The sequence below is a fragment of the Mixophyes fleayi genome, chromosome 7, assembly GCF_038048845.1.
Source record: "Mixophyes fleayi isolate aMixFle1 chromosome 7, aMixFle1.hap1, whole genome shotgun sequence".
Lineage (NCBI taxonomy): Eukaryota > Metazoa > Chordata > Amphibia > Anura > Limnodynastidae > Mixophyes > Mixophyes fleayi.
The window spans coordinates 72,013,920-72,037,613 of NC_134408.1; the positions used below are offsets into that span (position 1 = coordinate 72,013,920).

General features: G+C 38.4%; 1 protein-coding gene across 9 annotated transcripts in view; it reads right to left on the reverse strand.

Moving 5' to 3' along the window:
• Positions 1-23,694, reverse strand: part of ANKRD44 (ankyrin repeat domain 44) — a 372,760-nt gene that overhangs the window by 21,184 nt on the left and 327,882 nt on the right. For 8 of the 9 annotated variants that reach the window (XM_075179968.1, XM_075179969.1, XM_075179967.1 and 5 more), the window contains 3 exons: positions 19,571-19,688; positions 14,080-14,296; positions 13,084-13,171 (listed from right to left, as the gene is read on the reverse strand). In XM_075179968.1, coding sequence (XP_075036069.1) covers positions 13,084-13,171; positions 14,080-14,296; positions 19,571-19,688 — 423 coding nt within the window. Of the gene's footprint in view, positions 1-7,066; positions 7,353-13,083; positions 13,172-14,079; positions 14,297-19,570; positions 19,689-23,694 lie in introns of all 9 variants that reach the window. The other variant, XR_012678247.1, reaches the window with a different exon arrangement.

A 23,694-nucleotide genomic window follows, 5' to 3' on the forward strand; every position in this document is an offset into this window, starting at 1 on the left:
TATAATCTTGGCACAGAGGGTTGCGATCCTGCTGCTCAGTCCAAGTACTGATTGATGGGATTAGTATCCAATTTGGCCACAAACATAGTTGGCAGAATTGGATGAAATCTAACTGTCTGGCACATGAAATTCAGTTGGATGTCTTCTAGCTTTACTGTTGCCTATAAGTACAGTTGGCCGATAGCAGTCATCTTCCAACTGCACTTACCAGCTTGTCCAATAACATCATGATCAATTTCATGAGCTTGCATTGGAGCAACACACGCTGCAATATCTAGAAATATCAAGCTAATTCTCCAACACTACAATGGTGTGAACAACTTATGTCAGTTTGCTTGTGGTTGAACATTATTGCATTGTGAAGATTCTTAAATTAATTACAGGTAATTATACATAAATATCTTACAATTATGAAATATCTGTACTTTTTATAGCAAAAACTTTATTGAGATTTTTAAACCTGTAATAATAATAATCACCAAAAAGTGATTATGTTAAAAAGTGGGGAAAACCAGGAAAGATGGAGAAAAAAAAGAAGGGTAAGAGCTCCCTAAAGAAAAGTATTGAAGTGTCACTAATCCTGCTCATGAACTCGTTTATTAACACAGCTGTATTGTTTGGTGCTCATTAACATATTCTATGGGGCATATTCAATTGACGGTGGGATCGCCAAAAATCCCGCGCTCAAAAAATATTACCGTTAATACGGTAATATCTCGCTGGATTTCAGCTCGCAGCTCCCGCCGTCAACTGAATATGTCCATTGGTGCTCCAACCTGCAATCTGGATAAAACTTACAAGTCTGCATATGGACTTGTGTTATTTACTACAACCTGCATAAAAAATGTCTACCTTTTAACATAAGTAGTGTTATTGGATTACTAGCTGAAGTACCCGGCGTTGCCCGGGTTTAAATCTTCAAGTTATTAAGTTATCAATGAGTTGGATGTAACTGTTGACATTTTAAAAATATTTAGCAGCTAAAATGTCATCCAAATCCATCCAGGGTCCCTGTGTCAAAGTTCTGCCCAGCGTACACCAACGGGAGGTCAAAACAGGACCCCAGCCACACCATTAGGCATCCCAGACCAATTGCCACCCCTCTGTGAAGAGTTCATCCAATCCATCCAGTGTAAGGCTCAGAACAGGCTCCCTGAGTCAAAGTTCTGCACAGTGTACACCAATGGGAGGTCCGACTGGGCCCCAACTGCTCCATTAGGAATCTCAGACGAATTGTTACCCCTCTGTGAAGTTTCCATACAAATCCATACAGTGAAAGGCCCAGAACAGGCTCCCCGGGACCAAAGTTTTGCCCAATGTACTGCAACAGGAGATTCAATGAGGTAGATGACCCCTTGAATTTCACATGTAAAATGGTCCTTAATTTTGTAGGTATAACCTGTAATGTTTGATTTAAACTAGCTGATGGGTTTGGCCTGTTTTATGTATAGAGCTCAGCAGTTCACGCATTTTCTGCAGTGGGAAAACAACTTTTGTGTGTTTATCCCATTGTTTCATGTTTTGTGGATCGTAGTGAAATAATTTTTTCCTAAATGTTGTTGAAGTTAAATGTTGTTAGGTGCTTTCGTGTATACTACATCGGGGTGTTTATCCAATAGGTCTTTCAGGAGTTCATCCTTCAAAAGAATGTGACAATGCTTATGAAGGATATGTCCGATATATATATAATGACAAATCAGCAAAAAACAGACCATATCCTTCAAAAGCAATGGCACATTCTTTTGAAGCAAAAACTCCTGACAGACCCCAATGTAGTATGCAGTGTTCTATACATAAAACAGACTAAACCAACCAGCCAGTTTAAATCAAACATTACAGGTCATACCTACAAAATTAAGGACCATTTAATATGTGAAACCTACCTCATCAAATGCCCATGTCACCTACAATATGTGGGTAGACAATAAGACCCCTAAAAATAAGAATAAGCGAACATTTCAAGAACATCAAATGGGGATTTGAAAAACATTTATTGTCCCACCATTGTGAACAAATCCACCACTGTGACCCAACAGGAACCACATTTATGTAAATCCAGAAAGTACACAAAAATTGGAGAGGAGGAGACTATCTCAAAAAGGCCAATTTGTCAGAAATCAAATGGCTATATGAACTTAAGACACTCTCAGCACATGGGCTGATTTTGATATTCAAATCCTCATAAGATAATTGTAATACCCCCTATCTTCTTAACTATTGTATATGTGTACAGTGTACACAGTCAAGTCATATGATTTTTACAGGTTCCCTAAAAGAAAGTTTGTATACCACCAGTTTAATATTCCCAAATAGTATAATTGACATCTTGAATTTCCACATATACACACATATAATAAAGGACACAAATAGGCTGATCATCCCATATCTAATATATAAATGCTTAGTGGCGTCTGTCTGTGTGTGTGTGTGTGTGTGTGTGTGTGTGTAAAAAAAAAACCAAGTTGCAGCGACACCTGCTGGGCAGAGTTATACACTGACTTACTAAATTCTTAGTGTGTGTGGGAAAAAAAATTCAAAAAGGGCTGAAATTTGGTAGGGCTCAAACTCATTTTCGTGAGGTAATTTTACCTCATGAACACACATGTGTAGAGGCGTGCGTTAGTGTGTGTGTGTGTGTGTGTGGAAAAAACTATTTTCTCAGAAAGGGCTCATCCAATTGACCTGAAATTTGGTATACTGACATTATTTGACAAAAAAATTAGAATAGTCAAGTCAGTTAACTTCCATCATCCCCCCTTCCCCCTGTGGGAGGGGTAGTAAAGGCTAAATTTATGAGTTGAGGGGTCAAACTCATTTTCGTGAGGTAATTTTACCTCATGAACACACATTAAAAAGGCTGCTTGCGTCGGGAACTAACGCTCTTCCCCTGAGGAGGCCTGGGCTAGGTCCAAATGCATGACAAGAACCTTTTTAAGACCTTAAGTAGCTTGATTTGACTAGAATGCATGAGTATCATGCCCGGGTTAACTTGTTTATATATATATATATATATATATATATATATACACACAAGTTAAGCCGTGCATGATACTCATGCATTCTAGTCAAATCAAGCTACTTAAGGTGTTAAAAAGGTTCTTGTCATGCATTTGGGCCATAGCCCAGGCCTCCTCAGGGGAAGAGCGTTACTTACCGACGTAAGCGCCCTTTTTTAACGTGGTTTTGTCCACATGTCACCACCTCATCATTCTTCTCCATCACCTCATCCTTCATTTTCATCGCCACATCTATCCAGATGTCTATCCAGACACAGGGATCTCTCTCAGTGGTCCTGAGTATCACACTCCTCTCACTCTGTCACCCCCGGCAACCACCAACCACTCTCCACTGTCACCCCCGGCAACCACCAACCACTCCCCACTGTCACCCCCGGCAACCACCAACCACTCCCAACTGTCACTTCTCCTTCAAGAAATATATATATATATTTTTTAAATCTTTATAAACACTTTTAACAATTAACAAATTAAATCAACAAATTAAAAACATCTTAGTATACCAAATTTCAGCCCTTTCTGATTTTTTTTTCCCACACACACTAAGAATTTAGTAGGTCAGTGTATAACTCCGCCCAGCAGGTGGCGCTGCAGCTTGGTTTTATTTTTTCCACACACACACACACACACACACACATAGACAGACTAACACACCCCACTAAGCATTTATATTATAGATATATATAATACGCATTAACTGTACACGTCCCCAGCTGAACGGATGGAATATAAACAGAAAGCGGGTGGGGAGATCCCCACAATACACACCCCCTGAAGAAGTCTTGTGAGCGTGGGGAAACACCCACCTGACACTGCCTGGATTTACCAAGTGCAGACATGCCGGGGAAGACTCCTGTCCTAGGACCACTAACACCCAAACGCTGAGTCCCACAAGGAGCTTGAAGAACTACAGCGTGACTGCAACACAGTATCTCCTTCAGCTGAAGGAGCTGAAGGACTCACAGCACGGCTGCAATACAGACCCTATGATCCACCACACCTATGCCTGATTTATACATCCTATATGTAAGTGCATACTACCTGTGGAGTATCATCTCAACCAAACGGGCTTCACTATTGCATATCTCTTTTGTTTTTACTGTATGCGTATCTCTGATTTAACATCACCCATGGAGAAAACCTGACTCAGAGTGATCTGTACCTGCATTCTCCCATGCTGAATTACCTTCAATGCTGAATTACTGCGTTATTTATCTGAGTATAAACTCTGTTATGTTATTAATAAACTTAAGTGTGATGTACTTCACTATCGTTATCCCTTCCTTTTATATGTGAAGTGGGACTCATTCTACCAACATCACCATTGAGCACACATTAGGAAGATTTCAATCAACTATAGTGAGGACAATGAAGCAGTCTAAGTATTATTATTATTATCTTTTATTTGTTAGGCGCCACAAGGTATCCATAGCGCCGTACACAGTACAAACAGTGGACTATACAGGGTGAAACAGTACAGAACAATAAACAAAAATACCAATACTTCAGAAGCTCCACACAGGCTAATACAATAAGCATGGAGCAGAAGAACAGGTGAGGAGACAGGAGGGAAGACGGCCCTGCTCATGTGAGCTTACACCCTAAGGGAGGTTGGACAGAACAGGCACAAGGGGAGCCAAAAGAGAGACGGGAGAGCGAGTGGAAAAGGAGAGGTGGTTAAGTGGATGGTTGGTAGGCTTTACAGAAGAGGTGAGTTTTCAGTGCACGTTTGAAGGAGCACAGAGTAGGAGAGAGACGGATGGAACGAGGGAGGTCATTCCAGTGAAGGGGGGCTGCCTGGGAAAAGTCCTGGATTCTGGAGTGGGAAGAGGTGATGAGAGTGGAGGAGAGGGGGCGATCATTGGCTGAGCACAGGGAGCGGGCAGGAGTGTGAATGGAGGGACCCCTTCAACATCAAGCTCAAAATGCCTCATCCACATCTACTTGAGAGACCCAAACCTTCCAGCTCGGGATAAGAACAACTAATCAACTCAAGGACATCCAAATGTGAGTGATTTTTCATACCATGTTCATGTACTATTTCATGCCTGAACGTACATCACCATGTATTTTCCCTCTGTGTTTTGGTTTCTACATATAGAGCAAAGGATAACAGAAATGAGCGCTAATGAATATCCAGAAGCTGCCGAAGATATACACGAAAGCCCACTTACTTTCAAAAAATGGCTGTTATAGATGCAATAGTATAGTTCACAGCGCTAACCGGATGATCACACACAGAAATTTGTCAGATTAATATCATGGAAAACTGTAACGAATATATAAATGCATAGCACAGTACTGTCTTATAAAGTACAAAGATAAATGACTATAGTGTCCCAGGGGTAATCCCTTGTGAAGTGTGCAGCAGATATTTTGGCCAATCTAAGTAGAACCACGTGAGGGAGTCCCCGCATGATTGGACATAATGAATATATATAACACTGCGCTATTGCCCTATGGAATTACCTTGATAAAGAGCCCGGTGAGGCTTGAAACGCATTGGATGATTTTAAGGGCATAATACCATCGGCTGAGATCGCTACACTTCACAGTGGAGAGAAGAACCGGATCCGGTAACCTCATCCTCTTGTTGTTTGTGCATGTTTACCTCAGACTTATGGTACGCTGATAGAAGGACACCACTTCTATTTTTAATGTTTTTATATTTGCCATTCTAATAAATGGAATTACACTATGTCATTCTGTTTTTGGCTTTATATATTCATCGGTGGAGTTAAGTTCCAGAGAAGGACTCCTTTTCCAACATCAGAGATTAATTGATATGCAGTGTGAAAGAATTCCTCTTGTAAGCAGACACCCTGTGGGGACTCCCTCACGTGGTTCTACTTAGATTGGCCAAAATATCTGCTGCACACTTCACAAGGGATTACCCCTGGGACACTATAGTCATTTATCTTTGTACTTTATAAGACAGTACTGTGCTATGCATTTATTTATTCATTACAGTTTTCCATGATATTAATCTGACGAATTTCTGTGTGTGATCATCCGGTTAGCGCTGTGAACTATACTATGGTTTCTACATATGTACCACAAGGCCATATAGTATACCATCTGGAAGGACAGTTCCAGCATACAGTTTGGGACATAAGTAGCAAGACTACCTCACAGGATAATTACTGGTCACTTTAGTGCCACTGTGACTCTCAAAATCACTGATTGACATTTAATGCATTGACCTGCCGTACATCCCTGCAGCCTGAATGTACACTTAGTGATTGTAGTGAACGTAAAGCTTGAATCTTATTGCATTCTATATACAATTATATGCATTTGTACTATAAGGGTTTGAATAACCCTTACCTCCAGCTGCTCTCACTGCTAGACCCGTCCCAGCTACTTGTTTTCCTGTTGTATTTCTTGCACCAGCTTTGTGGTCCCCCTGCCATAATGACACTCAGGAGCTGTTCAGCACGGGGCTGGATTCCCTAGGGTGTGGGGTCCGGAAAAAAAAATCTGTGGGCCTCCCCTCTAGGGACAATGAGCCCCATGCTGAAAGCACTAGGGCTCTTCCTACACCCCTGGGCGGTGGGTGTAGGGTAATGAAAGAGTTAACTTTAAACCTTAGTGCTGCCAGCCCAGGACTGATTGTGGGAAATCGGGGAGACAAACAGCATGGAGTCCCCGCAATTTTCCTCCAACTAGCACTAGGCAAGTTAGTCAGGGTTGGTGACACCATAGCAGGTGAACCCGCATCAGGGGTTCTTCCAGCCATGATGCCACAGGACTGGATCCCCTAGGGCAAGGGTGGGGAATCTTTTTTCTGCCAAAGGCCATTTAGATATTTATATAATCATTCAGGGGCCATACAAAATTATCAACTTAAAAATAATCAACTTCATCCTGATTTTTCTCTCCTTTATGTGTCTCCCCTCTTTCATACTGCGCCCTTCATCATGGTTTTTCTCTCCTTTATCTGTCTCTCCTTTCATACTGCACCCTTCATAATGCTTTTTCTCTAATTTATCTGTCTCCCCTCTTTCATACTGTGCCCTTCATCTTGCTTTTTCTCCCCTTAAACTTACCTTTCTATTGCCTTCTTTCTTCTCTAATGTCTTGTTATATTCTGTCTTCTTCACTTCTTCTTGTGGCTGCTCCCTGGGCAATCCACACTGCAACTGTCGGGCATGATGACGTTACGCCCGACATTCTGTGCGCAGGGAGGAGTGTGCCGGTCCAGGCTGTTTTTTTTTTTTATTTCTTTTGGAGCGGAGAAGTGGAGAATGGCAAAGGGCCAGAATAATTGATGTCACGGGCCTTATACGGCCCCCTGGTCGGACGTTCCTCACCCATGCCCTAGGGAGTTGGGGTCTGAAAAAAAAAAAAAAATCCCCATGCTAAAGAACACTCAAAAGTGTACATGACCAATCTGTTTTTTGAATGTGGATCAGTCACACAAGGCCGCAGTCACAGAGCTCTTCTGGCAATTAATTTTGAGGCTGCAGTTCTTGCAGAGAGCATAACCATATCCAAAGAAATTTCACATAAGAAATCAATACCCTTTATATTTTCCATACTTTTCAATAAAGTTTCTCTGTTAATCTTCTCGAGGGTATCTTTGTACAAAGCATCCATCCTTAAAGCTCTGGAGACAGCAGCAGCTTCTACCTTTTAAAACACTTTTCCAATTTTCTATATATTGAATCTTTTAAAGGGCCTCCATCTTCCAAGGGGATGGTAGCCTCTGATGAGAATTTAACTACTATTGCATCCAATAAATGTTTTTGCTTAACTATCTGAAAAAAGGATACATGTTTTCAATTTGGAGTTAGACTGATGCCTTTCTATCCATCCCTCAAATTTAAGGCCTTATTGTATTGGAAAGTTTTAATCTGAAGTTTATTGTATTGAGAGAATGATTACATGAGGAAGAAAATTAAAAAGAAAAACTTCCTTTAAGCCAAGGCAGTGGTTTTGTCACCAGAAATATGTCACTATAAAATTGCAAGTCAATGCTAGACATTGTGCAAAATATAAAGTGGTTTGAAAATGCCACTGTGTTCAGTTACTCAAAGGGTTGATAAGTTATTTTGAACAGTTCTGTGTAGTAGGCTGTACCCACCTAGAGGTTTCAAATGTATTATTGATTGCCCTTTTTCAGCAAAAGAACACTATTTTAGAGGTCCATTGTAAACCACATACAAGTCAAACGATAGTTTTAGTGTCAAAATAATGAGTCACTCATAGAAGTCGGGTTTTTTAGTATATCATTGTTAAGAATACACCTTCTTCTATGAAGAACTCTTTGGGGTATATTTACTAAACTGCAGGTTTGAAAAAGTGGAGATGTTGTCATCTAGCTGTCATTTTGTAGAAAGTACTAAATAAAATGATAACTAGAATCTGATTGGTTGCTATAGGCAACATTTCCACTTTTTAAAACCCACAGTTTAGTAAATATAATCCTTAAATTACTTAGCTATAGCTTTTGGAAATGTTGTAGTTTTCTGCTCAAATGCAATTTACATATTAGATCAGTGCTGTGACTTACTGGCCGATGCAAGGGATTTCTAAGAAGTACCTTCAATACACACAGTTTTGCATATTAATGCTTCCACTCCAGTCCTTGCTGATCACATCAAAAGCTATTCTCCCAGAATGGCTTTATAACTTCACACCATGTTCACGGAGTGCAGCAAAGCCATCACTCCCATGTGTACAGGCACTCACAGTCAGGGGCGGACTGGGAACTTAAAGTGGCCCCGGAAAAAATTACTGAAGTGGTCTCATGTGGGTGGGACCAAAACAACAGTAGGTGGGGCTAAAACAAAAGTAGGCGGGATTTAGAACTACTGTAATTTGGTTGTAGTAACATTTAGGAAAGCCTAGATGTGAAGACACAGTGGGTTATCTCTAAAGCAATGCAGGGCAAAAGTTGCCAGTCCTAACTATTAGGAAACATGTTGGCACAATCATATTTGATCAGTCTGCCAGAGCAGCATATGAGCATCTCACTGCACTGTTGCATCTCTCCCTGATGTCATGAAATGCAAACTACCAGTCAAATCTCTCTATATATAATATATAAATATGTGCACCGTGTGTTTCAAAAAATGCATTAATAATAATCCTTATAATAAATGGCTGTCGAGGTGCAATCACCACAAAAGGTGAAATGCTTCAAATATCTGCAAGAAAACACGTCTTTTGTAATAATTGTGTATAAGCCCTAAATGTGCCCAGTGATTGGGGGATTGGTTTGAATTAATAACAGTGCAGGGAGGGTTGGCAGACAGGGTTGGCAGACAATGGCATAAGTGAAGGGGAGAGCTATTCCAAGGGTTTGCTGGTAATATAGTAAGTGCAAAGGAAGGATTAATAATATTGTCAGTGCAATAGGGCCTGGCCATATGTTCTACAAAGTGATCTGAGAATGGGACCAGTGCAAAAGGCAGGCAATAGAATCAATTAAAAAACCACTAAAGTATCACCAGAGCTGGAATAAGGCTCTTTGGGGGCCTGGGGGACTTAATACAGGAGGATTATCATTTTAGACAAATACACAGGCAAGACTGTGTGCACTACACACTACTGTTAGGTGCACACAGCTCTGCCTTCACAAGCAGTACATTGTGAAGCGGGATATAGCTCCCAACTGTCCTTGTAATCGGAACAAAGAAAGTCAGTCACCCAAATTCAGGACAGTTGGCAGACTGTTCAGCGCTCTCCTACCTGTTTTTGTCACTTTCACCAGCTGTGGCTGCTGGTGTCTTTAGACCAGTTACTGCTTTACTGGATCCTGGAATGATGGGGGCCCTTTTTGGAGAAAAAAAATAATACATGTAATTTAGAAAACACCAACCAGCCAAGGTATTAATTCAATAGCACCCACGTTTAATAATTAGGCCTCCCTCCAGCCCCAACATTAAAATAATAGTACTCACATTTGAAAAATAGATCTATTTCCCTCCAACCAACCTTAGCAAAAAATTAATAGCATTTACGTTTAAAATTACCAATTCCCACAACCATCCCCGGCATTAAATAATTCACATTTAATAAATAGCCCTCCTCCTCAAACTCAGCCCTACATTCAATTATTAGCCCCTAACCACCCCAGCATTAAAGGTCCCGTAACCCCATCTTAATATAATAGGCTCCACTATTAAATTAAATATCTCACCAATAAATTAAATTGCCCTACCATCACCCCACAAATAAAATAGCACCCATTAAATAATTATCCCCCAAGAAAACTTCACTATTAAATTAATAGCCTGTCTCCCACCCATGTACTTATAAGACAGCCCCCCTCCCTTCCCTCATATCATACATTATAATAAGAAACTCCTCCTTTTCTCACACATTAGAGCAGCCACCCCACGTCACACATTAGAACAGACTTCACAAATTAGAGTAGCCCCCTCACTTTACACATTAGAGCAGCCCCTTCTCACATTAGAAAATCCCCACACTTATCACATTAGAGCAACCCCCCCAATTTATCACATTTAAACATCCCCCCAGGTTATCACATTAGAACAGCCCCCGCACTGTATTTACATTAGAGCAGCCCCCCTCACTTACCTCGTTACTGCAGGCAGCGCTGATGTAGACTCCTCTCTGCTCACATGGGACGGCATCGGTCACGTGGTGCACATCCCATGTGACCTCTGTACAGGACTGGAAGAGGCCACACACTGGGAGAGGAGGGGAGGAGGAACGAATCTACAGATTCATGGCCACATTAAGGACGTACCACACTGCCCCCCACCTCTCCGCTGGCACCCGTACCTGGCACACACCCCCTTCCCCCACTGGTATTCGCGACGGGCACTCACCCCCGCCCCTCTCAATATTCCTGGAGGCCGTAGACCGGCAACTGCACATAAGTTTTAAAAAAAAATTCACCCCCCCAAAAAAGAAATTCTCCGGCCTCCTGAGACCACCAGCCTACTGGGAAATGTCCTGGTAGGTTCTATGGCCAATTCGCCCCTGCTCACAGTCACACACAGTAGGCAACTGACAGCTTAAATACCCTTTTTGCTGCTGAGGATCACTTCCCTGAATTCCTAGAATATTGTAACTAAAATATTGCAAAAACAAACATGATAACACAAAACAAACATTGCAAAGTGATGTTTTTGCACCACAAAGCATCATGAATACATTGCATATAGAATATGTTCCCTACACATAGTGGCCTGTTGTTGAAGTCGTATAATTGGATGAACGAAAGTATATTGGTTTAATATTGGTTTGCCGTGCGTGTTGCGAAGCGTACGCCACGTGTTACGTGGCGTGATGCGATCGCACGGTAAAATACGCACGCACACACTCGCATTACAAAATTTAGTTATTTATACAATTCATATTGGTTCCGTTACACTGTACTTTATGAGCAGATAGCATTTGGTTTATTATTAGTTTATATAATGTGATTATATGTACATTTTAGTGTTATTAAAGGTTTAGGTTATAGGAAAGGTGTCATGCCTGATATCATATTGAAGCCCTAATCATCAGCAGCTGTCCGGTGCAGTCGGCGAAGAGATCGCACATTGCATACTTTAGTTATTGATATTAGGGTATAAACCTTTGTATGATGCTGGCTATGAAAGGAGCAGACCCCCTGGAGAGACGACCCCCTCCTTTGGATTCCTTAGATTGAATCAACATATTACCTGTCTGGCCTGGACCCACCCAACGTCTGGACCTATAGAAACAATCTACGTCATCTCTATTGTTCAAGTGTAACACTGTACTGTATATAATATAGCTGCGCTTCCTTTGGCTCTCAGTCTACTCTGACCACAGTTATCTAACAGATACACTGTTCCTTTGGGACCCATGGAAGCGCAGCGATTGCAGCGGTATGTATGTATGTAACTTTTGGTATTGGCTGTGCTGTACTGTACTGTATTATAATATAATAATGTATTGAATTGTTGACTATTTACATCTGCTAAAAATAAATAACTTTGTGCTTTGAAAACACACACAATTGATTAGGCAATGCTTATTTTAAAACAATAGAATTACTTTAATACTGTATAAACTTAACATTTAAAATGCGACTCTATATGATATGAGGGTCATATATCCAACTTGTTTTCCTATTAATTTCCAGCAATTCAGGGTCATTTAGTGAATTTTTCTGCAGTAGCAAGTCTGAGAATTTGTAAAATGTTCACATTTTAACCAATTCGCTCATCTCTAGTTGTAAACTGAAACAGAATTCCAGGGACTGTCTTGGTTTACAAAGAGTTATCCTTAGAGCTGCTTGATAGATTGCATTGAATAAAGTGATTAAGTTGGGGATATCCATTCTCTGTAATATTGTTGCAATATACAGTTTTACCAAGTTCTATTCCACTTGAATATTTGAAAGAGAATAGAGTTTTCATATAATTAAAGACCAGATATGAGCTAAGCATGCCAAAATGAAGAGAGAATCCCAGGATCCAAGTTCCGTTGGGAAATGCTATTTAACCCCCTAGCTTTGCTATATACAGTCTAGCTCTATATAACACTTAAATTAATTGAAGTAACATTGATTGTCAGGGTTAGCAGGAAATATTAACTGTTTTGCTACTTGTTTAGATAACTTTGTCAAAAGTGTTCCATTAGTGGCCGGTTTTCTCTTTACTCTCATCACTTTTTGGGTAATTTGGATAATAATGATGTAGTTTCATGATCTTAAAGACTACCAACACAAACACATTTTTAATGGTTCAGTAGACTGTCCGATCTAAAATCAGTTCAGATTTGTTTGTCTTTCATGAGGGATTAATTTTTCTTATGCAGACCTTACTGTACTTGTATTGTAAGTCTACTGAATAATCCATTATTACAAGCAAGGTTCTTACAAACAATGGTGAATATATTCTATTCTATTATTGTAGGATACTTTTTACATAAACAATTTTAAACATTAAATGATGCTTTTTCATATTGGACTAACTGTCATTTTATGTTTAGTGCTTTCCATTCAGAAGTATCAATAAGTATTTATATAAAGTTGTAATACCATACTAAAAATTAGTTCTTAGTAAAACTCCTAAATATTTTATTTTAAAAATAAGTAATTCAAAATACTTACACTGCACAGTGCAAAGGAGAAAAAAGATTTCCATTGAAATTTCGGAAATACTTTTGCTCCAAAAGTACCTCTAAACAATTTTCATTTCCTGCAGAAAACAAACATTATTGTTATAAGAAAGCAGTCTATTTTCTTTTGTAAATGCATGCAGTGCTGACATGACAGATCAGTCTTAAGCCAAGGTCTTTTTAACCAATTAAGCTATCCTTAGCATTGACTTAAGAAATACATGCTTGTGACGACTTTTAGGTGGTCAAGAATGTATGTGGCACATGGTTCGGGCAGTTTTCTTTTAGTCCCTCAACAACTATCTACATTCACAAATCACAGATTGTCTACTTCTAAAATACATAAATCAGTTTCACGGTCTCCCTCACCTCAAGTTTTTAATTTTATTTTTTGCAGGTTGGTGAGCAACATGTAGTATTTTCCACAAGCAATGATTCCCACATTCCTGACTTTGGAGTTCACCCCAAGAAATCAACACCATCCTCTTGCTTTCAGTGACTTACTGTATTCTCACAGTGCCACACTACCAAGAACAGTGGACACCTTACACCAAGTGATGATTGCAGTTAGAGGTATACATCTTTTTTGGTATCGATTTACACAGGAATGACCAGCAAAAGACCGTTCTAACAATCTAATCTAATTTAGATCATATATTAAACATAAAATTATGAAACATACATATTTATTTTTTTCTTTACTTTTATATCTTAACATGAGAGGATATGAAATTCATATTAAATGATTAATTAATTTGAAAGCTGAACTTGTCCATGAAAAAAACAATTGCACTACACAACAGTATGTAGATAGGAACGCTATCACAGGTTTAAGGTTTAAATTAATAAAATGTTTACATTTTATAAACCTCGCCTCCCCAAAGTGAAAAATATCAACAGACCGTTGACATCAAATGGTTATTCAGTAACAATCAGTTTTACTTTTTAATTGGTCTAACTTCACAATAACACAATTACTGATATTTACCGTTATATGAAGACCAATGCAAAAGTGTATAGCCACCATTGTCTGTAAAGCTGTTGTCTCCCTCTGAAAGAGCAATCTGCAATAATTCATTCAGCAGAGTAGAGTGGCCTTCAGCAGCTGCATAATGCAGAGGTGTCCTTCCCTTCAAATCTTTACAGAATACGGATGCCTCCTGATCCAGTAGCATTTGAATGCATTCTTCATGGCCTGTCATAATCTGAAGTTAAGTGTTAATATAAATGTTAAGCATACCGCCACTCAAAGCCTTTCTTTGGGGGTTCATTACAATGTTCTGAAAAGTAAAAGTGTTTGGGGTAAAGGACCTCCATAATTCTACTAGTTAAAGAGTGAGTGTGTAAGGTGTCAACATGGGTGATGTATTTATTAGTTACATTTGACAATTTTATGTGTATGATATACCACTGTAGTTTAAATTAAAGTCACTTACTACAATATATTCACGTAAATACATTTAGGGTATAATGTATATTGTACAATAATAATAAAGAGATAAGTTTAATGGAAGAAAGAGGTCATCTAGGTGACATATAAGGGGCATATTCAATTAGGTTTCCGGTCCCCGGGAACGCGACGGAATGGGCTACGACGTCAATCCACGGTACCGCAATAACGCAGATTTTTGTGCCCAACCCGTAGGGTTGCGTAGAAAAATCTGCGCAATTGCGGTACTCTATTACCGTCAATATTGCGCAGGTTCCGCGGTAACGACCGGAAACCTAATTGAATATGGTGGGCACACACTACAGAAAATTACTGCACATGCAATTTTCTGTAATGATTTTTACCAATGAGAGAAAGTCTAGATGAGCATGCAGATTTGTGTGTGCACACCTACACAATTTACCTTCAGATCTGTGCTCTTCATCTCTCATAACTATCTGCTGAAAAGATCGTGCCTCTGCACACTCTATGGAGATCTGTCTACACTGCTGGTCGTGAGTGCATACACCATTCCACATTTGCCCAAAATCATTCCATCGTTGATCGTGATTTTTAGGAAGTTTATAAAACCAAATCAGATGATACTATGTGCTTTTGTGTGATAAAACATGATCGTCGGAGAGTAAACTCTATTGCAATATCTGAGACCATAAAAAAAGGAATAAGAAAGGACAGTACAGAATCAATGAAGTGTAGAATACTGGTGATTACAAAGAGAGAGAGAGAGGGGGGTAAAGTAAAAAACGCAAAGGGTCATTTAGAAGCTGCAGAAAATATGTAATTGTGTGCATGAATTGTGTATGGAGCGTATACCTATGTGCATATTCCCATTCTGCTTTTGGGAAGTTCCTACATGCAGAAGTTATGCATGATCATTAAATGGTCATGGCTTTAGAAAAATGCTATAAGCATTTAGTTTATGATACTGTCTCTAGGAATGGGGTAAATGAGACTTTTCAAATTGTCCATGCCTCTATCAAGGGTTTTCAAAATTTGTAATAATTATTATAAACATTTATAAATCACTATGTATTTTAGGAGCATTTTCAAATTGCTTAAAATGCATACAAAGTGCCTAATTTAGAGCATTTTTCTCCTCGAACATATGCGTTAAACATTCTAGTGCAAAAATTGTGGTCTTACCTGTGTATATTGAGTCACGTGTATTTCAAGATACCTCTAACTGAAAATATAGCAGTACGCTACAACAGGCATAAAAATTCATATACCTACACCTAACGATATAATAGAGATGCAGCTTGACAGTATTAGTAATGTGAAAAATCACATTACTCTATTTGTACACAAAATAATGAACTGGAGTGTAACATACACAAGATAATAGTGACTTGATGTTGTTAGTAATAAATGGAAACCCGGATATTCCATATAAAATATAATTAAATACAAACACCCCCACATCCGTTGTTTATCGCTTTATAAATCCAATGAGAATCTTCCTACAGTTGTCAAAATGGAAATGAGAAATAAATAATCCAAATAAACTGTCACAACTTGACATAATATAGCTACAATGCTAATGAATGAAAAACTGTCAGCTTGTTACGCAAAGAGCCAATCAGAAGCAGCTGGATAGTGCATCATCACCAATATTTACACAAGCCCTCCAGTACCTACAGAGCATATGTCGTATCTATGAAAGCATCAAAGTCTTATTAGGTTGCATGTGCAAGGGGGGTGCAACATTTACACGTACACACCCTTACTATACTCAACATATGCTTTCTCAACCCTGTTCTGCCTCTCCACGTGTAAAAGGTCCGCAAGTCTAATAACACTCAAATCTAGATACGGACAAATTTTGGTAGGCATGTGCAGGACAAAAATGTGTATTACAAACCTTACAAAATAGACATAGATCCAACTGTAAATGAGGCACAAAATCACTAGGAGCATAAAATTCAGTCTATCATCACTTCCCTCCTCCCATTTAATTACATTTTCATTTGTCTCCAAAAATATACCACATTTGAGTCATGAGAGTAACTGGGACTTTCTATATTTTATGTCTCACAAATGCACATTTTGGACCTGATTCATTAAGGAACGTAAGTCTCTTTAAATATTTTGTGTACAATTGCTCTGTGCCTTGCTCAGAAATTAATTATACGCCAGTAAATGCAATTCATCTTTGAACACAAAGAACTCTTCCGACGGCTTACAATTTGAAGGGTAGAACAGGAGGAGGGGGGGGGGGGGGGAAGTATTCACGTAGGCAATGTACAGTATGGGCATGCTGCTGTCGATTATACCCACCTTCATTCGATTAAAGCTCTGACCATCTCTCAGGTCTCGGGTACGTGATTTTTAGCCATATGACTGAATTGAAAGTTATGCATGCCAGAACATGTGTTTAAGGGCAATTGTAAAAATGCATTTTATGTACAGTAGGCATCAATAACATCATAATAATAGTATTTCATGTAAAAAAAATGTTTTGAATTTTTATTAATGATTATGGGCCTGATTCATTAAGGAACTAAGGTAAGAAATTGAGTAAGTTTTTTACTTTTGCACATAAGGAAAATACTTTTCATGTAGCACACAAATACTAGCTTATTTGTACACAGAAATTTAAAGTTGATATTTGTGTGCTACATGTAGAAACAGTCAGTACTTTCCTTATGCGCAAAATAATAAACTCATTTGCACCCCTTGCATTGCAACATGGTTTTGTCCAGAAAACTTAAGTAAGAAAACTTGCTCAATTTCCTGCCTAAGTTCCTTAATGAATCACGCCCTTATATTATTAACAATTGTTAATGTATTTTGTATTTTTTTACTGTAAGTTCTGATGGCAGTTTATAGTACACATATGCATTGTGTGCATCCTGCAGTGTGTTGTGTCTGTCATAATGTGCTGTAAAGGCAGAGCGCACTTATACCCGTATTCAACTGGAAATGATGAGATCTGCTTGTACATGAATACAGGCGTATGTGCATGCAATTTTCGCCTGATTAAATTAATTACAATTAATTTTTATAGTAGAGCTGCAGGCCACATTCATCTTTCAACATCCTCATTTATTTGTATAGCAGCAAGGTAATGAAAGCCATGCTCTTGGCAACTGAAGAATACTCTGGAAATGTACTGTGTGCCTAATTTTTGTAGTAGGGGTGCAGGCCACATTCAACTCTCAGCATCCTCATTTATTTATACAGCGACAGCAAATTACATAGAATTGAATAGATTGAAAAATAGAAAATAATAAAAAATAAAACGTTTTTTGGGGGGGTCCAGCTGCGTGCTGACCCTGACAAACAGCCTTCATTAAATATAGATTTCAATGTATGACCCTTCCAAAATTAAAAATGTATTGAAAAATAGAAAGGATTAGAATATGTAGTGGGGGGGGGGGGGGCTACAGCTACGTACTGACTCTTACAAACAGCCTTCTATAAATATAAATTTCACTGAATGACTCTTTCAAAATGTAAATGTATTGAAAAATAGAAAATATTAGAGTATATAGCTTTTTTTGGAGTGTGCAACTGCTGATTAATCTCGAATGCAAACATTAAAATTATTTCACTTGTCACTGCCCCACACAAGATTACTTTCACTAAAAAAACTTTCACTTTAAAAGAAAGACATCTGTTTGTTTTTTGGATTCTGCTACTAATAATCTGGCAGCAAAAGCACTGTTTTTCTCAGAGAATATGCTAGTTAGTTCAGAATGACATCTTTCTTACTCATTCTGTATATACTGTTTATTACTATTAGATATATGCAATGTAATACATTAACAACAACCAGTAACCACTAGACTGTGTAAAGTGTATTAAGATTGAAATTAAAAGCAATTGATCAGCAAACTATTGTAGTTGACTATTCTCTACAGAACCGCTTTACAATAATGACAGGATTCTATTGCTTTCCTACTGTAGTCATATGTCCTTGTTTTACCATGAACACTATTTTATGAGCAGCGCACCACAGCTAATCTCCTCCCTACATGCTGTCTGTTCTAAAATGGCACTTGAGAGAATGAGGGCGGATAATAAACAAAAGATGGTGATCCAAAACTTGCGAGAGTTTTGCAAAAAAAAAATCACGGAAATGATGTTTCGCCTTGTTTTGACATCCGAGTTTGGCGGGAGAAACCTAGTCACGACTTGGGTTCACTTGGATCCCCAACGTCGGACTTCACATAATCCTTACCGCTCATCTCTAGTAATTAATGTAATCAATAATAAGATACCAACAAGTATTTAAAATAAATCCAGAATACAATTCAAGTTGCTTACCCTCACCTACAATGCCCTCTAAAACACCTTCCCCTCCTTCATCTCCAACCTTGTAAATAAATACTCCCCTACACACCCTCTTCATTCTACCTTTAAGTTTTGCCTCTCCTGTTATCCCATAACCACCTCACACTCCCGCCTGCAATACTTTGCGCTGCTCCCCTCCTTTGGAACCTCCTGTCCTACCTGACCGGACTCACTCAAACCTCCAATCATTCTAGCACTCCCGCAAAACTGACCTCTTCACACTTGCCTACCACCCCCATCCTAAAACCCTCCTTGCACTTCACATGCCATTTCACTTGTTTCCCATTTCCCCCAATGCTCTCAATTTGTTTCCTCTCCCCTCTAGGATTTTACCTCTCATGAGCATGGACCTCTCTACTTCCCATCTCATGTACTCACCTCCTTGTCCTCTTATAAAGCTTTCATTATGTTATAAAGTGTTTATTGCAATTGTTTGTTCTCGTGCTCAAAGATTTCTTGCATTATGTTCTGTTTGTGTATTGCTGACTGTACAGTTCTGCGTAATCGGTGTCACCTCATAAATAAATGATGATTATGCTGTACTCAAGTGACTAAAGGTATTATTACTTAAATAAACTATTTTTTACCACAATATGCTGTGTAGTTTTAACAAAATGTTTTAAGTGAGCTATAAGGTCCCAAATAGCACATATTAAATGTTTATTAGTTATTTATCTTCTCCTTAGGCTATATGGTCCATTTTGCATAGGCTAAAAAAGTAATAGCAACTTACCCCTCTGTGCAGTGCTGTATACCCATAAATATCAAAAGCATCTACAGAAGCATCTTTTTCAAGTAACAAGGAGACGGCATCAATGTGCCCGTATGCAACTGCCAGCATCAAAGGAGTTCTAAAATCAAAAAATAAAAGTAAGACATAAAAAGGCAAGAACAAATATTGCATTTTACCTTATTCACATAAGTACAATGTAAGTTGACTCATTATAAAAATGTATATAGTGGTTTTCTCAAAAAAATACACTAAAGTTTTCATTCTTAACCAGGAGGTAAACATTTTATTTTATATGTAACATTTTCATCTTTCACTGCAAGCTGTTATCCTCTGTTACTATGTTTTGTTTTGTGGAGACTGATTGCATACCATGTGAAAATAACAATTGAAAGGCATTGCAAAGGAAAAATGCCAATCCCTGGTGAAAATCTTTTTGTTTTTTTTAAACGTTTTATTTTTGCTAGGTCACATGAGAAATAATTTACAACTGACAGTGTGAGTACACAAACTGAAATTAACAAGATAAGAGTCTATGACCAGCGTAGACATAGAACTCAACATGTCACCCATATAGTTATAAATGCAAAGAAAGAGCTTCCAAGAGTTTTCCATATAGAGGGGAGAGAAAGGGAGAACTTTTAATTTTTTTTTATTTTTTTTTCATTTTAACTTGTTTATGGGTTCCATAACATGGTGACCTTACATGCATTTTTGTATGTCACATAATTTTCATTTTTTGTTTTATTTATATATATATATATATATATATATATATATATATATATATATATATATATATATATATATATATATATATAAATTTTTATTTATTTATTTATCCTTATTATTAGGTTTTTTTAATTCTGATTTCACATACCAGGCATATTCACCTTTAGTTTAGCTCTCCTGCTATGTATGGAGAGAACTATGTTAATCCTTCCTTTTCCCCCTTTCTATTTTTTAAATATTTTAACTATCTAACTTGAGATAAAGCTGTGGCTCAATAGTTTTAGACACTACCTTTGAAACCTAGTATCAGGTGTTTGAATCCTGATTTCATTTTTATTTATATTTTTTTATATAAGAGATAAACGGTCTATTAACGGTTTCATAATACTATTATTTTTTGAATTAGTATTTTGATTGAATACTCTTCTCTTCAGCCACCAATTGGAGACTTAATGAATATAAAACAAAAAATAATAGATAATGGGAAATATAAAAAACAGAAACTTAAATAAATATGTATATTTGTATTGATTTTATATATGTATATTGTGTAATATAGTTTTTAGATATTATATGTTTATATAAAGAGATTGTGATCTATTTGTTTTTGTTTTTTATATATGCATATTGTGAATAGAAAATGAGTTAAGCAATTAGAACACTTATGAACCTCAGGAGTTCTTAACTAATTGGATACTATGCACCAATTAACTCTGAAGCAGTGACTTAAATAGACAGGGAGTAGTGTCAGTTTACTATCTTTGAAAAAGTTTGCATGTGAGCGGACGAAACACATCATATATTTCTATTAGCATTGCTCATGTCTGGATTAGCACCTTACAATCTATTATAAATGCTGGACACTATTGGACCTTCTTATCAGTGGATATTTTACATCATCACAACCTTTTAAACCATTGTCTATTCCAACTATGATCAACATATATTGGACTGTTTACAATTCATAGGAGAGGAGAATTTCCCCTTAACAGCCAGATCCTTCAATATATACTGTCTGAGACTACGGGCACCAGAGGTCCATGACGTCCATATCATATTATAACATTGTTTGGGACCCCCGTTTTTAGCACCATTCAGAGACGCTAACAGCGGGGGGAGGAGATTTTCCTCACAGTTAGTCAGACGCCTCGGCATATGCTGTTTGAGACTACAGGTACCAGAGACGCATTACGCTCTTTTAATACTTTACTACTCATTTGGGATCCCCCTCTCCAGCATCACACAGAGGTGCAGACAGTGGGGTGAGACCTTTTCATTACTACCGCTATTATAATTTATCCGATTCTTTATATGTGTCCAGGTTTTTAGACATTTCTACAAAGTGTACTGGCCACACACCTTGTTACTATCTTCAAATCAGGATTATATCCTGTTATAGATGATATACTGCTCTTATCGGACATTTTTATTATTGCACATAGGTTGTATATATAATTGTATTATACATATGTGATATGGTTTAATATTGTCCTTTTTACATGTTTTTCGTGTATTTTTTTCTTTTCACATTTTAATAAATTGATCTGGATATAACGAAGCCCGCTATCAGTTACGTTTATTATTTACATTTTTATATATGATCTGTTATGTTTGGCGCACGCTATTGTTTTTTTTCTCTTTGATTCCACACCTGGTTGGCACCCTTGAGCAGAGTTGCGACGAACTACAGATCTTTCCAAAATATTTTTTTTTATATATATACATTTTTAATATATACTTTTAAAAGGAGCGCTCATGCTGCTGTTGTTTTCTTTATAGTGGTAGAGGGGAGAAGTGGCTAGATCCAATGTGAGGGACGTAAGAGCTAGGAAGGGGAGAGAGATAGAAATAGTTAGTTATGTGAAAGGTGAGCGAGCCTGAAAAAAGGAAAGCCACGGGACCTTGATGAAGGATCTCGAGGAGTTGCGGATGATACTGGTCATATACTCCATCAGCTGGGTCTGCCAAACTCTATTAATTATGGTCTGCAGGGAGGGGGAAGATTGCTGCTACCAGTCATCTGCTATTTGGCAAGTTGCTGCCGAAAGAATGTGTCTAATTATTTTATTCTGATGTCGGGGTTGCCGAAGGGACTCCTAGAGGAAGAAGAAAGAATTTGAGCTCATGGGGAATATCCACCTGAAGAATTGATTGGATCATATGTTTGATCTCAGTCCACAAGCTTGTCAGTTTTGGGCATGTTCACCAAATATGAAGGTATATGCGTTAGTGGGAGCACCCTCGTCGGCACCGATCAGAAGAGTCAGGGAGGATTCTACAAAGTCACGAAGGCACATAATACCATCAATATAGCACCTTATAGGTATTCTCCTTAATTCTAACACAAATAGAACTGGAGGCAGCATTCTCATGGATTTCAGACCATACCTCATCTAATTACACCTAACTAAGGTCCCATTCCCAGGCTAATTCGTGGGGGTCCGGAAGGCCCAAAGAAAAGAGAGCAAGCTCATAGTACAATGTAGATATGAGACCTTTTGTTGAAGATTGATGTAAACAGAGGGATTCGAAGGTAAAGAGAGGGCGGGAGGAGAGGTGGTCTTTGACTGCATCATGAAAATGGCGTAGCTGTAGAAACTGGTAAAAGTGTTTTTAGGGGATATGAAAGCACAATTGAAAACAGAAACAGAAAATTGAGGAATAATCGTGGAAGATGTTAGGTGATTAAGATATCTGACTCCCCGCGAGTGCCATGGCTAAAATGAGTTAGGGAAAAGTCCCAGGGAAAAAACTGGTGAATTAAATAACGGTGTCACAGGAGAGGGTTGAGGCGAGAGGCCGTATTTTTGAGAGGAAGAGTCCCAAATGGATAGAGAATGCGAGATGACTGGATGGAGTAATAACATATATGGCGACAAGACCTTGGGAGCCACAGGAGAGAAGAGAGCGAGAGGAGTCCCAGAACCTCAGCCTCAAGTTTACACTATACTCTGGAATCTGTCGAGCCACACCATAGAACACATTGAACGAGCTGGACGGAAAGGTAGTATTGGCGGAAATCAGGAATCCCCAGGCCCCCTCCCCGTGGGGAACTTTAAAGAACTTTAAGTCAGACCCAGGGCCGTCTACCCGACCAAAAAAATTTGGTAACACGAAATTGGAGGAATTTAAGAATGTAGGGTGGGATACAAATGGGAAGAATTTGGAAATAATCAAGCAATCTGGAGAGAATATTTATTTTACGGCATTAATGCGGCCAATCTAAGATATGTAAAAGTGTGACCAAGCAGTGAGATCTAGCTTTATTTGGTAAAGAGACAGGAAAAATTTGCTTGAAAAAGGTGACAGTAATGTTTAGCAATAAAGACCCCCAGACACATAATTCTTTGGAGGCGCCATTGCAATGGAAAGGAGCGCTCCAGGAGTATCTTGTC